The 15406-nt window shown below is 35.6% G+C and overlaps 6 protein-coding genes across 6 annotated transcripts in view; 1 reads left to right on the plus strand and 5 right to left on the minus strand.

Annotated features, from left to right (window-relative positions):
- The window catches only part of LOC104737431 (beta-glucuronosyltransferase GlcAT14B-like), a 7651-nt gene extending 7301 nt beyond the window's left edge, over positions 1-350 (plus strand). The window contains exon 5 of the mRNA XM_019234981.1: positions 46-350. Within this exon, the coding sequence (XP_019090526.1) occupies positions 46-303 (258 nt within the window). The 3' untranslated portion in view covers positions 304-350. The remainder of the gene's footprint in view (positions 1-45) is intronic.
- On the minus strand, positions 425-2060 carry LOC104737432 (syntaxin-123). The gene is made up of 2 exons (XM_010457602.2): positions 1130-2060; positions 425-985 (listed from the first exon to the last, which is right to left on the minus strand). The coding sequence occupies exons 1-2, from the start codon at positions 1615-1617 to the stop codon at positions 556-558; spliced, it is 918 nt and encodes a 305-aa protein (XP_010455904.1). The 5' UTR covers positions 1618-2060; the 3' UTR covers positions 425-555.
- On the minus strand, positions 2158-3920 carry LOC104737433 (protein TIC 20-IV, chloroplastic-like). The gene is made up of 3 exons (XM_010457604.2): positions 3724-3920; positions 3228-3361; positions 2158-3068 (listed from the first exon to the last, which is right to left on the minus strand). Exons 1-3 carry the CDS (start codon positions 3780-3782, stop codon positions 2404-2406), a joined length of 858 nt encoding a protein of 285 aa, XP_010455906.1. The 5' UTR covers positions 3783-3920; the 3' UTR covers positions 2158-2403.
- Positions 4152-5605, minus strand: LOC104738478 (protein TIC 20-IV, chloroplastic-like). Its single transcript, XM_010458645.1, has 3 exons — positions 5550-5605; positions 4954-5069; positions 4152-4858 (listed from the first exon to the last, which is right to left on the minus strand). The coding sequence occupies exons 1-3, from the start codon at positions 5603-5605 to the stop codon at positions 4152-4154; spliced, it is 879 nt and encodes a 292-aa protein (XP_010456947.1).
- LOC104737434 (calmodulin-like protein 6) lies at positions 11015-12959 on the minus strand. Its single transcript, XM_010457605.2, has one exon. The coding sequence runs from the start codon at positions 12733-12735 to the stop codon at positions 12271-12273; it is 465 nt and encodes a 154-aa protein (XP_010455907.1). The 5' UTR covers positions 12736-12959; the 3' UTR covers positions 11015-12270.
- Positions 14009-15400, minus strand: LOC104738479 (cytochrome b6-f complex iron-sulfur subunit, chloroplastic). Its single transcript, XM_019234350.1, has 4 exons — positions 15239-15400; positions 14766-14883; positions 14366-14548; positions 14009-14288 (listed from the first exon to the last, which is right to left on the minus strand). The coding sequence occupies exons 1-4, from the start codon at positions 15337-15339 to the stop codon at positions 14184-14186; spliced, it is 507 nt and encodes a 168-aa protein (XP_019089895.1). The 5' UTR covers positions 15340-15400; the 3' UTR covers positions 14009-14183.

The following is a 15406-nucleotide window of genomic DNA, read 5'->3' on the forward strand; positions in this document are numbered from 1 at the left end:
AAGCAACACCCGAATTCTCTATCAATGAAGGATTTCGACAACATGGTCAAAAGCAACGCCTCTTTTGCTCGAAAGTTCCACAAGAACGATCCTGTATTAGACAAGATCGATAGAGAGCTCTTAGGCCGCACTCACCGGTTTTCCTCAGGAGCTTGGTGCATTGGTAGCTCTGAAAACGGCGCTGATCCGTGCTCTGTTCGGGGGGATGACTCAGTTTTGAAACCAGGCCCTGGTGCTGAGAGATTAAATGAGCTTGTTCATACACTTTTATCTGATGAGTTCAGAAGAAAACAATGTTCATAAGATGTACTGATTCAAGCTAAAAAAAATTGTACATTCATTTTGTTTTAGTTCTACACATAGGTTACCATATAAAGTTATACAAAAAGATCCAGGTCGCCGAATTTTTTTCGATATAAAGCAATTACAATAGCAAGAATATGTTGATAGAGCTTCAAATTTGAAATCTTGCTTCAGCACTGGATTCAATAACAAGAAATTGAAAGGGCTCTAACAAAAAGAGTTTGAAGAAAACAATATGTTTCCTTTTTGAAATCAAGGTTTAAGTACAGTTGTAAAGAGGATTGGGAAAAGAATCACAATAACAAGTACGATAGCGAGGATAATGGCAATACAAGTCCATTTCCTCGAGTTCTTCTGAAGTACTTTAGCTCCTTGCAATTGATCAGTCCCTCTCATGACGAAAGAGCTCGCCTTTGAGACATTTGATTCGATGTCATTGAGCATATTCCCTTGAGCTTCCACAAGAGCAGCCATGTCAAGGAACACTTGGTGCAGCTCTAACAGGCTCCGTTCTATCTCCTTAACCGTGTCGTGTCGTTCTTGAATCTCTGATAATGTGTCCATGATCTGTCCACGACCTTGCTCTTGTATTGCTTTTTGGAGAAAGCGTTCGCTCTCTCCGCTTGATATTAGCTTCTCGACCGTCTCTTCATCCGCTTTTTGCCCCGTTACAGTAAAGTACCTTCAAAGTCTCAACCAAAAACACACAAAACTTTACCATCTCTTAGTTCGGAAGATCAAACTTTTTTGTAAAAGGATTTGATATTTGTTGATAGAGAGTAATACCCAAACGAAAGAAAAAGAAGTAAGATCATATAAAACTTACCGTCTCTCGACTGTTTCTTTATACTCAGAAGCCATTTTGGTACGTAGTCTCTGAAAATCATCCATCATGTCTTTAAGCTTCTTCCCCAATCCACTAACGACCGATGTTCTGGTCCGATCAGCAGATGATCCAGGACCACAGCCAGAGACTTTCCTCTGTGCAGCATTAGATTTCTCCAAAGCCACAAGCTTCGACTTTATCATCTTGACACGTTTCAAGACCTCTGTAACACTCGAATCCATACGAGCACGAAGCTTTTTAACGGCCTTGGAGTCATGTACGGTCTTGGACTCTTCGTTAGCGTCTTGGAGACGCTTATGAATCTCATCGACAGCTTTCATGTCTTCTTTAACACTCTCCACATATCCGAAGAACTCATCGAGGTTGCCTGAATCCAGAGAAGCATTTTGAGATTCGATGTCATCGAGTTGGACTTGATGGTTCAAGTCTGTGTATCTCTTGAATGAGCTTGAGATCAGATCGTTCATGGCGACGATCAAGAAATCAGAGAAAAAGGGTTTGTTTTCTTAATTTCTTGAAAATGGACAGAGGAACATTATGGTGGTTTAAATGATTGACTTTAAGCTAGATAGACCTTTTGAGAGCTGTCTGAAAATGAATGCAAAAAAATACTAAATAGGCATTGGATGAGCTGTGTGCTTAGAACCAGTCAAGAGGGTCTAAAGACTAAGGAAGACTTTGTTAAGAAGATGGAATGTAATCACGACATTATGATTTGGTTGGTACCATGTTGCAGAGACGTGGTCTCCATTACCAATCAAAGTTCTGTGGGAAACATGGAGCCCACTTAACCCAAAAATTTCAATGTAATTAAACCGGTGGACCTTAAGGCTTTTATGTGTTATGATGTACCAATTTGTCTAATAGGCTTAGGATTGAAGAAAACAAGAACAAAAGCCTACTTAAATTTGTAAACCAACCAAACCTGTGAATTCATTAAGATAGAGCTGAATTTGTATCTGCATATTCCAGCTTTCTTGTAACTTTTAACTAATAAGATTTCTAGATTAACCAAACTAGACATACATTAAAATCACGGACAAGTCCAACCACAAGATTATTCTGCTGTAAAATCATTGATTCAAGCTACTCTCGTAAGAGAGTTCTGTTTTACACATGGACACTGACACTAAGCTAAATGATTTCACATAAGACTGACTCGATAAGACACAAAAACCTTCTATGGAGAAAAAGAATAAGACTTGTTCCTATTCCAAGTATGTAACACCAAAAGGACCAGCTTTTCACCTTTCTCACCTGAGTGGTCTCTGAAAACCTCCCAAGTTGAAGAGGGTGTGAATGGAAGCAGCATCGGTCATGAAAGGAATCTGAGCATAGACACCAGCAAGAGCGCACCGTATGCATTCAAGAAGCAGACATATGTAGGTGAATCCGACGACCATCCAATAATACATCCCAAACTTTCCTTTGAAATGAATCAGCGGGAAGAAATTGCTCGTGCACCATATGACCTGAAGAGCTGTTTCAAGAAGCATACCCATCATCATGTGAAACCTCAAGTAATGAGGCAGCTCTTTGTTCTTCACCACCCACATATAACCCAAGTAGCAGTAGACCATGAAGAACCAGGTCGGCCATCTGTTTATCGCTCCAGGGATGAAATATATCATGTCTCCAATTGTGTCATACTTTTCAAGAAACGGTTGGAGGTAGAACCCAACATCAGATATTTGGAGGGATATCAGATAAGGAACACAAGCCAATGTCCTCCACCACCATTCAGGTCTCTCTGCAATTCTAGGCAGTTTGATTTTAAAGAAATCATCTTTGGCCACTCTTGCAGGCTGTATAGGTCTCCGGTGTCTGCTCAAACCAGGAGCTAATGATGGCAAGCCATGAGCAAACAGCTGGTTGGATGATGTTGCTGCTCCTGCTGCAAAGTCCAAAGATGCAGTTGCTGTAGGAAATTAACATTCGGGATCAGTTGAATCACAAAGAACACAAATTAGATCCCAAGTCTCAAAGCCATCATGGTACAGGACAAGCTTATAAAACGGTTAAAGAGGTCTTTTTTTTTTGTAAAGTTGATTATGATGAGCTGAATCCAAATTAATACCTTTAAGAGGAGCAATCTCTCGGGGACATTTCTGTGAAATTGAGCTTGCTGAAAATCTTAACTTTGCAGATGAATCAACATTGGGGAAGATCACCCTTGGATTCACAACATTCTTCAAAATTGGACTATGGTTCCTGGTTTAGACATCATGATGATCACGAAAAGGTAAGCCACAACATCAAATCTATGTGAGAGCATCTAAAAAGGGCATATGCAAGAAACAAAGACACAAAAAAACTCAAACTTTAACATTATAAACCCCAATCCCAAATTCCTCCACCAGCAAAACAAATCGAAATCTCAAGACTTCGTAGGGAAATTAATTCGAATTTTCATTGGAATTGACGATTCAAACAGTGCAGAGCAAAAATTAAACGATGCAACACAAATCATCAAAGGAACGAGGAACTCCAAAATCGGAGAAGGGAGAACCAAAAAACGCAGAGAGATCAAACGAAAAGAGGATTAATGGAATCATGAGTTGATTAAAAGTCACCTGGGAGCGAGGAAGGTGAGAGAGCCACGGTTGGTGGTAGTCGCCGCTAAACCCTGCATATTTTTTTTTCTCCGGCGAGAACCTTCGGAGCTTTAGGGTTTCGATATATTTAAAAAAAAAATCAAAAATCAGAAAAAACAAAATCGGCGAGGAGTAGAGAGTAAACTTTACGTGCAAGAAATATGAAGCCACCTCTGATTCTGACAAAGGTGGCTATTTTTTTATTTAGGTCGGTTTAAGTGAAGTACTTCACCTTACTGGGCTTTCAATTAAAAGCCCATCTATCTCAAAACTAGGCCTGTTTTTAACGAAGAGGCTTAAAATTAGAGAGGGTCAATAGTAGTTACTAAACCAATATAAAACCATATAAAACCAAACGTGAAAATGTCTAGAAGTACTTGTTACTAGTATCTACTATATCTACTCTATCAAGTAGTAGAACGTCTTGGTTTATGCTTGAGAAATCTCAAAGGCTCGGGCCAATCTGCCAAATTCAACCGCGTGTGGATGTAAGCAGCATCGCTAAGGATTGGAATCTGAGGATAGGCTCCAGCCAATGCGCATCGCAAGCACTCAAGAAGAACACAAAAGAAGCTAAACCCCATCACCATATGGTAATGTATCGCCAACCGTCCATTGAAGTTAATCAACGGGAAGAACTCGCTCGTGCTCCATATGATCTGCATTGCTGTTTCTACAAGAATTCCCATAATCATATGATACCTAAAGTAGTGAGGCAAGTTTCTGTTCTTCACCACCCACGCGAACCCTAAGACGCAATACACCATGAAGAACTTGTGTTGCAAGTTTTGAGCTGCCCCTGGGAGCAAGTTTATGATCGTTTCTCCAATGGCGCAGCCGTGCCGCTGAAGGAAAGGTTTCATGTAGAAACCTATTTCAGACATTTTGAGGGATATCAAATAAGGTACACAAGCCATGATCATCCAAAACCATTCAGGTCTCTCTTCGGTTTTTGGTAATCTGAATCTTGAAATGTTTTCATCTTTATAATATGCTTTCACAGTGACAGGCTTTCTTTGTCTCAGGTTTCTTCTCGCACCAAGATCAGCCAACGGTGGCAAACCATGACCTAAGAGCTGGTTGGATGATGATGCAAAGTCCAAATGCGCATTTGCTGTAGATTTGGGGAATTAGTTTACAAGGTGAAGAGTTATACAAGTTTTTAAAATCAAGATTCATCAGTAATACTAATATGAAAACATAGCATACCTAAAAGAGGAACAATCGGTCTTTGTGGACTTGAGCTTAATTTGGGGAATGGACCAAAGTTGGAGAAATAAACTCTTGTTGGTTTCACGTATTTCTTTAGATATGGGCTCTGACCCCTGCTTTATGAAATTATACTATGATCACAAAAATACATGAACCTATCAATATCTACGTATATGAAACACTATTTATTTATAAAGTCATAGCAAGGATTATTCTCTAAGAGGACTCTACAAAATTTTCAAGAAATAAAATGAAAACCAAAAATAAACTGGATATAACAGAGAGTCACATGATACAAATAGCAAAGAGGAATTTCTACGTAAAATAATTAGTGATGCACGATAATGCAAAATAGAGACCCCAAGGTCAATTGAGTTCATTCCCTGTATTAGGAATAAATCGAAACCACATGGATTTGGTACCTAATATGCGACAATTAAGTTCGAATTCCTGACGATTACAAGTTTTTCTTCAAAGGGTGATAATCAACATATAGAAATCCGTAGTGATCATATGAATAAGGCGTGAAATCAAAATCAACGAAAACGAAAACGCAGGGAGATTAATAGGGAGAGAGAGAGTAAAAAAAGAACCTGAAAGCTAGATAGGTAAGAGAGCCACGGTCAGTGGTCGCCGCCAAACCCTGCATAATTTCGCCTATAGGTTTCGTATCTTCATGTACAAGTAACTTTGACAAGATGGCAATGGCAAATTATTATATTATTTTCTATGCTCTCTTTTTTTTTTTTTTTTTTTTTTTTCCTTCCCGTTAAAGATATCGATAATAATTAAGGAAAAAATATTTTCAGGAAAATAGAGTATGCACGGTATATAATATGTTTAATATAGTATATTTTCTGCACCAAATAGAGCATAGGAAGCTACTGCACCAAATATTTTATGCAGGGGATTCCAACGGAATCCGTTTTCACGAATATGGATTTCCTTTTATGGCGTTTAAGAATGTATCCACACAGGACTTATATCCCTGAATTTTGTGGTATATTTGGAAAGCGCGAAATGACAAACTGTTCAGTAATTTGGATTCAAACCCGCTAGCAATCTTGCAGTTGGCAGAGGATGAGGCGAAAGCATGGACTCTAGCCCAATCACAGGATGTGGTGTTACCTTCGGATACTACTAATGCAGCTGTTATCTGTGGCAGTGATAGAGTAGGGGTCCCTCGGTCTTTGACAAGTTATATGTGTTTTGTGGATGGTTCTTGGAAATCTACAGATCGTTTTGCAGGGCGCGGATGGTTCTGCACTTCTCCATGGGGTGAGTGCCCTACTATGGGAGCTGCAAACATCTACCGTAGCCTATCCCCTCTTCATGCTGAGATTGAGGCCCTTGTTTGGGCTATGCGTTGCATGATTGGAGCGGATAATCACTCTGTGGTCTTTCTCTCCGACTGCTCTGACTTAGTGAAGATGGTGTCTTCGCCTTCCGAGTGGCCAGCATTTACGCCTTATTTGGAGGACATTCAGGCTGACAAAGAGGAGTTCGTGTCTTTCTCCTTAGTCTACGTTCCTCGTTCACAGAATGGTAGAGCAGATAATCTTGCGCGCCGGGTTCGCACAGTTTTACATTTAGCTACCTATGTAAACAATGTCCCTTCGTATTGGCTCGTTTGAGCTAATCTTCTCTTTGTTGTCAAAAAAAAAAGAAGCTACTGGTAATTAAATTTTTCTGCACCAAATAGAGTATTATTAAGAATAATCAAATTTTTTTTGGTAAGAATTAAGAATAATCAAATGATAATTAAATATAATCAATAGATAGGAATTTTTTTTGTTTTTTAAAAAAACCAAGAAATCCTCTATATATTAAAAGAGAAGCATTCTGGAGAAAAAGCTGGCGTGTCGTCACCAGAGAGCTCCGTACCTAATTTAATTTATTTATATATATATGTCAACTGCTACTGCTGTTTAATTTATTTATATACACAATATTTTGTTCCTATAAATTTTAAAATTGGTAAATATTATTCAAAAATTGATAAATATTATTCCCTACATATTTTCAAAATTAAATTAATTTCACTATGTATTATAATATAATAATATAACTATATTATGAGATGTAAAATATATATATTTAAAATCATATCTTCAGAAATATAAATAATGTTACCTTTCTAATAATTTTATAAAGCTCTAATGGTGAAAGAATCGAAGATCGTTTGAAACTTGCACAATGTTTATTCTTTTACTAAAAACAATAACTATATTTGCCCAAAAAAATATATAATCACCAATTAAAATTAAATGACATGAATATATACTTTAATTTGGATAACTATGTAGTTAAACATTATATATAAATATGTAGTTATAGTGTTTTTACAGAAATCTGCAAATTTAGAAAATCCAGTCCAATAAAAATGAAAACAAGTAATAATATTATACCAATAGCTGAGATATATATGGATCTAATGACTAATTAAAATTTATAAAATCTACTGATATAATACCATAACTAAGACCAACTATATAAGGGATCTAATGACCTATTATAGTCTTCCCCCTCACGAAACAATTTTGTAATTTTCTTGCTCCATCGATTACGGACATATCTATTACTTAAAAAACTAATAATATCCAAATTAATAGAATTGTCCTTAATAAAATACATCCGGGTATGTCCTATATAAAATACTCACACTTTATATCCCATTTTACTATTTTCCCTTCTCTTACTATATTATTTACATTTAATTGTGATTAGTATAACTAAGGAGTATTTCATTCAATAATTGAAGGAAATCTATACTATTAATTGGGGAATACACTTAAGAGTTAAAAAAAATCATATCAAATATCCATGTTGCCAAACTGGCCCAATTTACATATTAAGAAGAAAAAAAAATTAAACAACNCTACGTTCCTCGTTCACAGAATGGTAGAGCAGATAATCTTGCGCGCCGGGTTCGCACAGTTTTACATTTAGCTACCTATGTAAACAATGTCCCTTCGTATTGGCTCGTTTGAGCTAATCTTCTCTTTGTTGTCAAAAAAAAAAGAAGCTACTGGTAATTAAATTTTTCTGCACCAAATAGAGTATTATTAAGAATAATCAAATTTTTTTTGGTAAGAATTAAGAATAATCAAATGATAATTAAATATAATCAATAGATAGGAATTTTTTTTGTTTTTTAAAAAAACCAAGAAATCCTCTATATATTAAAAGAGAAGCATTCTGGAGAAAAAGCTGGCGTGTCGTCACCAGAGAGCTCCGTACCTAATTTAATTTATTTATATATATATATGTCAACTGCTACTGCTGTTTAATTTATTTATATACACAATATTTTGTTCCTATAAATTTTAAAATTGGTAAATATTATTCAAAAATTGATAAATATTATTCCCTACATATTTTCAAAATTAAATTAATTTCACTATGTATTATAATATAATAATATAACTATATTATGAGATGTAAAATATATATATTTAAAATCATATCTTCAGAAATATAAATAATGTTACCTTTCTAATAATTTTATAAAGCTCTAATGGTGAAAGAATCGAAGATCGTTTGAAACTTGCACAATGTTTATTCTTTTACTAAAAACAATAACTATATTTGCCCAAAAAAATATATAATCACCAATTAAAATTAAATGACATGAATATATACTTTAATTTGGATAACTATGTAGTTAAACATTATATATAAATATGTAGTTATAGTGTTTTTACAGAAATCTGCAAATTTAGAAAATCCAGTCCAATAAAAATGAAAACAAGTAATAATATTATACCAATAGCTGAGATATATATGGATCTAATGACTAATTAAAATTTATAAAATCTACTGATATAATACCATAACTAAGACCAACTATATAAGGGATCTAATGACCTATTATAGTCTTCCCCCTCACGAAACAATTTTGTAATTTTCTTGCTCCATCGATTACGGACATATCTATTACTTAAAAAACTAATAATATCCAAATTAATAGAATTGTCCTTAATAAAATACATCCGGGTATGTCCTATATAAAATACTCACACTTTATATCCCATTTTACTATTTTCCCTTCTCTTACTATATTATTTACATTTAATTGTGATTAGTATAACTAAGGAGTATTTCATTCAATAATTGAAGGAAATCTATACTATTAATTGGGGAATACACTTAAGAGTTAAAAAAAATCATATCAAATATCCATGTTGCCAAACTGGCCCAATTTACATATTAAGAAGAAAAAAAAATTAAACAACAGATTTATTATATTTTAGGAAATCGTTCAAATTAGTTCCATAGTAATCAGGTTATTAGAATTTTGTGTGGGTATATTCATGTATGAAAAAATACGGGACAAGAATTTTGGAAACAATAATTCAAGCAAAACATTTGCGGACATACTATTTACTCATATGAATTACGAGGAATGTGAATTTTTCGGGTCAAAAATAAATTAAACGTTGCAATCAGACATATTAGACGGGTTTGATCGCTTGACAATAAACAGTGAACAAGGCACATGTGAAACTAAACCCCAACACCATCATATAAAACATCTTTGACCGCTCATTGAGTCGAACCAATGGGGAGAATTCGCTTGCGAACAGAATCATTCCCATAATTTTGTTAGGAGTGGAGAAATTAAGTATGATTGACGTTAAATCACGATACCATGAAAAGCCTCTTTAGCAATTTCGTTTGCTGCTCCAGCTGGGATGGTGTTTTCATCTTTAGATGTTCTCTCAATACTTACAGGCTTTGTTAGTCTCCGGTCATGTACAAATATGTTAATTGTTGAATAATGATGATGATGATGTGTTTTGCAATATTGTCAATAGCTTATTAATTATCACCTAGAAGAGGAACGGCAATCTTTCTTTGCAAACCGGAGATTATTGTCAAACTTGAATTTGGGAATGAACCAAAGTTGGAGAAACACACTCTTGGTTGTTTCAAGTGTCTCTTTAGATATGCACTCTGATCAACCCTGCTTTATAAAATTTGTGACCACAAAAGTACAAACACATACAGTACTACTCTATAAGTATTTAACTTAATAATCGGTTTGCAAAAGTACAAACACACAGTATTTAGTTAATCGGTTTACATTGTACCGATTACGAATAAGGCCAATCAAATTTGCGAGGATAGTTTCGACATTTTAAGTAACAAACCTTTCGGCTATTCAAATATGAGTCTGGGCTTTTGTACAGAAGCCCAGATACTTTTAACATTAAACCGACAACAATAAAAAGGAAAGTCAATAAGCGGGGGTAAATTCGACTTTTCGGAGACGGTGTTTTAGGGCTAAGGGTTTTGAAAACGAAACCTCTATATAACAGCCGCGTCGTTGAAACCTAATCAAATCATTCACAACCTCTCACGATCCATTGTAAATTAGGGTTCTTCAGTGTTTTTAATTAACTTAGATATAGGTTTATTGATTTTTATGATTACGATTTCGCAGGAGCCCCCGGGCTACTCTGAGTAATATAATTACATGAAGACATAAGCCCCAAAGCTCCTGCTAGATTGATGTCATTCGTGTTGCAGTTCTGTCTTGTTTTTTTTGAATCCGGCTTAACTGTGTCAAAGTAATGTCTATATATATTTTGATTCGTTATTTGTTTGGGGTTTTATTAGTTCTTATTGGGGGCTATGATTACAAAATTATCCGCGCTTCTGAGATTTAGGTCTATGAAGTATATACGGTAAACAATGGTTGAATTTCTTAATATGAGCCTCTTAACGTGATTTATCTTGATTTATGTGTTTTTGTTTATATCTTGATGATATTTGTTTTGAGGAGAGAGCACTGATGATCAAATCGAACAGCTTTACGCCAGTTCTGCTTCAGAAAATTCTTGATAGAAGAAGCTGTATATTAATCTGAGCTTTTTATGTTTTGTTTTTCTTTATGTTCTTTTTATATTGTTGCCTATGATGATATAATCTAATTAGCGAGGTGCAGTGGAGCTGAGACCCTGTTTTCAGGGAGAACCCCTTGGCAGAAACTGTAATTTCCATGAAGCTATATGGATTCTTACTGAGGCTTTGTTTTCTATATCTTTGTTTTTGGTTTTTTTTTGGTTAATTGTTTTAGTGTTTGGTGATCTTAATTACGATTCTATGCTATTGGGGTATCTAATTGGTGTAACTGATCCATTACAATGGGGAGAATATTATGTTTTGAGTGTGCCCGTGTTCCAATAGCTAAGTATTTTCAACCTTGAACCGAAACAATTGAAACCTGAACCGAAACAATTGAAACCTTTGGTATATGAATTTCAAATTGGTTGCCGATGAGGATATAATCCAATTGACGAGGTGCAGTGGAGCTGAGACCCTGTTTTCAGGGAGAACCCCTTGGCAGAAACTGCAATTTCTAAGAAGATTTATGGATTCTTACTGAGGCTTTGTTTTCTAAATTGGGAAATCCAATTGGTCTTAATCGTACAATTACAATTGAGAATCATCCTTTGTTAAGTGTGCCCTTGATGTAATAGTTTAAGTACTGTTAACCTTGCACCAAAACATATCAAATTATGGACTAAGTAACTGATACAGTAAAAGAGAGAGTTCAATAAGAGATACGTGTAGGGTGGAGATTGAATGAGAAAGCAATGGTTACGATTGCTTTGTCTTACAACAGAAGAAGTGGCTTATAAAGGAAGCAGAGATTAGATTGCGGAATCATATCGGAAAATTGTAAAAGTTTGGTAATCTTCTTCTTCTCCAATTCTCTCTGTAAACTCTTTAGGGTTTGTTTCATTGTTGTTAGAGCTGATTCTTCTTCTAGGCTCTATCACATGGAACTTGGATTCTAAGAACGACGATTCAATTTGGTGTTTGTAATTTGGATTTCAGTTGAGTTGCAGTTTCTCTTAACAGTAACAGTGAATTGTTCTCTATTTTAGTGGTTAATAATTAAGTTCAATAACTAGCGAGTTTGCCCGATGAAAACAAACGTGACGGCGATACGAAAATTGTAATACCAATTAGTATCGTCCAATAAAGGTAATTCCAACATTGTTCTAGGCTCAAAACTTTAAATCCCGTTACACTTTTGTTAAGACCCCTGTAAACGGGCAGACTCTAGACGTATTGATTGAATCCTATCTTATATGAATTTCTACATAATGCATACTCATCAATCGTTATATTGTATCAAACGTTGTTTCTGAATATAAACAAATTTAATGTTGGAGAAAGCATCATCACTCATCACAATGATATATTTCGTTTATGATTTTCCTTCTAGACCGCAATGGTTAAATAAATTAACAAAAAATTAAAAACAAAAAGAAAGGAAAAAAAAGAAATGAAAAGTTAATATCAGCTCACTGAGCTAAAAAAGCGACCCTTTTTCATCATTTGTCTAAACTCCATGTAATTAACCCTACCATCACCGTCAACGTCCACTTGCATTATCATCTTCCTACATTCCTCCAAGGTCTTACCTTGCTTGAGTCCCAAGGAAGATAGAACCGCTTTCAATTCTTCCACCGTGATAAACCCGTCTCCGTTCCGATCAAACACGTTGAACGCTTCCTTCATATCTTCTTCTCCTACCTCGTCCTCGTCTCCCACCATTATCGTCTTGTAAAGCTCTCCAAACTCTTCGATGTCAACACAACCGTCACCATTAACATCGATCTTTTGGATAATCTGCGTTAGCTCGCTTTCGGGTATCATGATCCCGAGGTTCTTTAATGACTCGCTGAGCTCCTTTGTAGTGATCTTTCCGTCTCCGTCCTTGTCGAACATTTGGAACACACGTTTTATCTCCGTGGAATCCATTTGTTTTTAAAAAAAAAAAATTTAGGGATTTTTTGTTTTGGAGGTTGCGTGTGGAGGAAGAAAATGTGGAACAAAAGATAATGATGAGACTCCGAGAAGCCGAGAAAGAGGTCCTTTCTTGGCCTCTTGGAGACCCGATGAGGGTAGTTTCAGAAACTAAGGAGAATGTTTAAGAGAATTGGTGAAAAATCTTAGCCAAAAGCTCGAGGTAATAACATGTAAATACAGACTAAAATAGGAGAGATAGAGAGAGATTTGTCTTATTGTTGGTTGAGAGGAAATGTTGCTTCTTTTAAAGGAGCCTTGTGGCATTTGTACCATCGAAGTCTTGTAAAAAAGTTGATCGGTTCAATAAAATTGTATTTTTAGTTAATTCATATTTATCATTAAATAGTCTAAGTAATTAAATTTAGAAACGTTTTTCATAGCCGAACAAACAAAGATCCTAAACATCAATTTCGAACCATGGTACTATTATAATTTATCATAGCTCTAAATACTTTTTACTTACCCAAACAGCCGGCAAAAGACCAAATCCTTTGGACTTTGGAGTGGTGAGCCACTCACTATGTGATACTGTCCCAACTATGTGAAGTCTTTTGAGTATATTTATACAAAATAAGATTTTTCAACAAAAAAATAATCATTTATTAATTCCCCCGGTTTAATGATATATGTTCATATTCTCAATTTAAGCATCCCATGTGTTATGAACAATTAAAAAAAAAAAATTATAGCAAAGAGAATGGTGAGAAAAATTGAGTCAAGACATAATAATGCAATGGATATAAAAAGTACCCACACGCAGGATTGAACTACGGACCTTTAGTTTACAAGACTACGGACCTTTAGTTTACAAGACTGACGCTCTACCACTGACTGACGCTCTACCTTTAGTTTACAAGACTACGGACCTTTAGTTTACAAGACTGACGCTCTACCACTGACTGACGCTCTACCTTTAGTTTACAAGACTACGGACCTTTAGTTTACAAGACTGACGCTCTACCACTGAGCCATACGGGCTTTTACTTAATTATACAGTCAAGTGTTTATATATCTGAAAAGTTATCTCATTGTCGTTAACAAACATTATATTGCACCCAAAGTGACTCTTAAAAAAAATGAAATTCTGTCTTTTGCTGTAGTTCTCTTGTAATGACTTAAGTCATGTATTGAGGCCGAGGAGCAACAACTCTTGTGTTTCCAGTAGTATTGATATAAGTGTAATATGTTTTGAGTAAAAAAGAAAAAGTGAAATTAAACAAGAAACTTGGGGAAGTGACTGAACATAATATTTCATATAAGAGGCAAGAATTCACAGAGTACTGCCAAGAAATGTATGATTACAGACAGCTTTAACATTATAAGAACATCCGAACAAGTCTTACACAAAAAGACCAAATCTTTCTTCTTCTCTTGTCGAAGATTTGTTGAAGAGTCTTAACTTAAGACCACCATGGAGCATCACCGGTCCTGAAGTCAGTTTCCACCCATGGAACAAAAAGAACCTTCCCAGTATCATCTATGTCCGCGTGAGCCAACGCTAGCGACTGTTCCATTAAAAGAAGTTAAGTTAGAAGGTTCACTTTAGAGATACACAGAATTGAATTTGATTCATTTGACTTACCAACGGCGCTGGACCTCTAACGACTCTGCCTTGGGCGTTGTATTGGGAACCATGGCAAGGACATAGAAACTTGTTCTCAGCTTTGTTCCATGGCACAACACATCCAAGATGAGTGCACACTGCATTGATACCGTATGTGGCTAGAGTCTTGTCGTTCTCCACAACTAGGTAAGTCGGATCTCCCTAGAACGCAAAATCCACACCCATTGAGATGCAATAACTTTTATTGAGAGAGTGGAAATATTATATTAAATAAAAAAAATCTAAAAATCGTCTCTAAGTGTTCCAGTCGGTGGAGCGACTCTAGGACGAATTTTCAATTTTGTATTTATAAAAAAATTCGTACAGACCTTCACGGAATATTTTGAATTCGATTAATGGATACATTATATTTTTTTACCTTTAATCCTTGGGTGAGGGTTCGATCACCGGGACCATGAGTCTTAAGCCATTCCGTTGCAAGTACATCGTTTCCAAGTGCATCCTTGGCTGGAGTACCACCACCTCCACCTCCAGTACTACATTTTTCAAAGAAACGTAGAGATTGGAATCAAGAACAATGAATTAAAAGAAACTCTCTATAAAATTTCATTGCCCTGACATTTCAGTAACACCAAAGAAGTCATCTAGTGATTCATAGCTACATATTGGATTGAACCAAAAGCTAGCAACATACAAAAGCAAATTCAAACTTCACCACAATACAAAGAGTCTCTAGATTTTCAACCTAATGCAATCAATGATCAAAAGATATACTAAAATTTGTAAACTTTACCAAAACAAAACATAATAATAACAAAGACTCATAGTGATGCAATATAAATGTTCCAAAAGAAAGCATCGAGAACCAAATCGAGGAAGAGAGTAACTCACCCAGGAGGAACAAAGAAGGAACCGTAAGGGACAAGCATGTAGCCAGTAGGGAGAGAAAGAGCTCCAACAAGAAGAAGATTCAAAAGCTTTCTCTTTTCCATATCTGGAACTCTGTCTGCTGGAATACTCGACGCTTGACAAGCAATTCTCAATCCAGTCTTCTCCTTT

Source organism: Camelina sativa, chromosome 13 (assembly GCF_000633955.1).
Source record: "Camelina sativa cultivar DH55 chromosome 13, Cs, whole genome shotgun sequence".
Taxonomy (NCBI): domain Eukaryota; kingdom Viridiplantae; phylum Streptophyta; class Magnoliopsida; order Brassicales; family Brassicaceae; genus Camelina; species Camelina sativa.

Coding starts and splice junctions, on each gene's coding strand:
- LOC104737433 (XM_010457604.2), bottom strand. CDS start 3,782: ATGCAGGGTTTAGCGGCGACTACCACCAACCGTGGCTCTCTCACCTTC. Junction 3,362..3,723: donor CTCACCTTCCTCGCTCCCAG/GTGACTTTTAAT, acceptor TGTCTAAACCAG/GAACCATAGTCCAATTTTGA. Junction 3,069..3,227: donor AGAGATTGCTCCTCTTAAAG/GTATTAATTTGG, acceptor AATTTCCTACAG/CAACTGCATCTTTGGACTTT.
- LOC104737432 (XM_010457602.2), bottom strand. CDS start 1,617: ATGAACGATCTGATCTCAAGCTCATTCAAGAGATACACAGACTTGAAC. Junction 986..1,129: donor AAAGAAACAGTCGAGAGACG/GTAAGTTTTATA, acceptor GAGACTTTGAAG/GTACTTTACTGTAACGGGGC.
- LOC104737434 (XM_010457605.2), bottom strand. CDS start 12,735: ATGGATTCCACGGAGATAAAACGTGTGTTCCAAATGTTCGACAAGGAC.
- LOC104738479 (XM_019234350.1), bottom strand. CDS start 15,339: ATGGAAAAGAGAAAGCTTTTGAATCTTCTTCTTGTTGGAGCTCTTTCT. Junction 14,549..14,765: donor CCCTCACCCAAGGATTAAAG/GTAAAAAAATAT, acceptor TTTGCGTTCTAG/GGAGATCCGACTTACCTAGT. Junction 14,289..14,365: donor TTAGAGGTCCAGCGCCGTTG/GTAAGTCAAATG, acceptor TTAATGGAACAG/TCGCTAGCGTTGGCTCACGC.
- LOC104738478 (XM_010458645.1), bottom strand. CDS start 5,605: ATGCAGGGTTTGGCGGCGACCACTGACCGTGGCTCTCTTACCTATCTA. Junction 5,070..5,549: donor CTTACCTATCTAGCTTTCAG/GTTCTTTTTTTA, acceptor TTCATAAAGCAG/GGGTCAGAGCCCATATCTAA. Junction 4,859..4,953: donor ACCGATTGTTCCTCTTTTAG/GTATGCTATGTT, acceptor CCAAATCTACAG/CAAATGCGCATTTGGACTTT.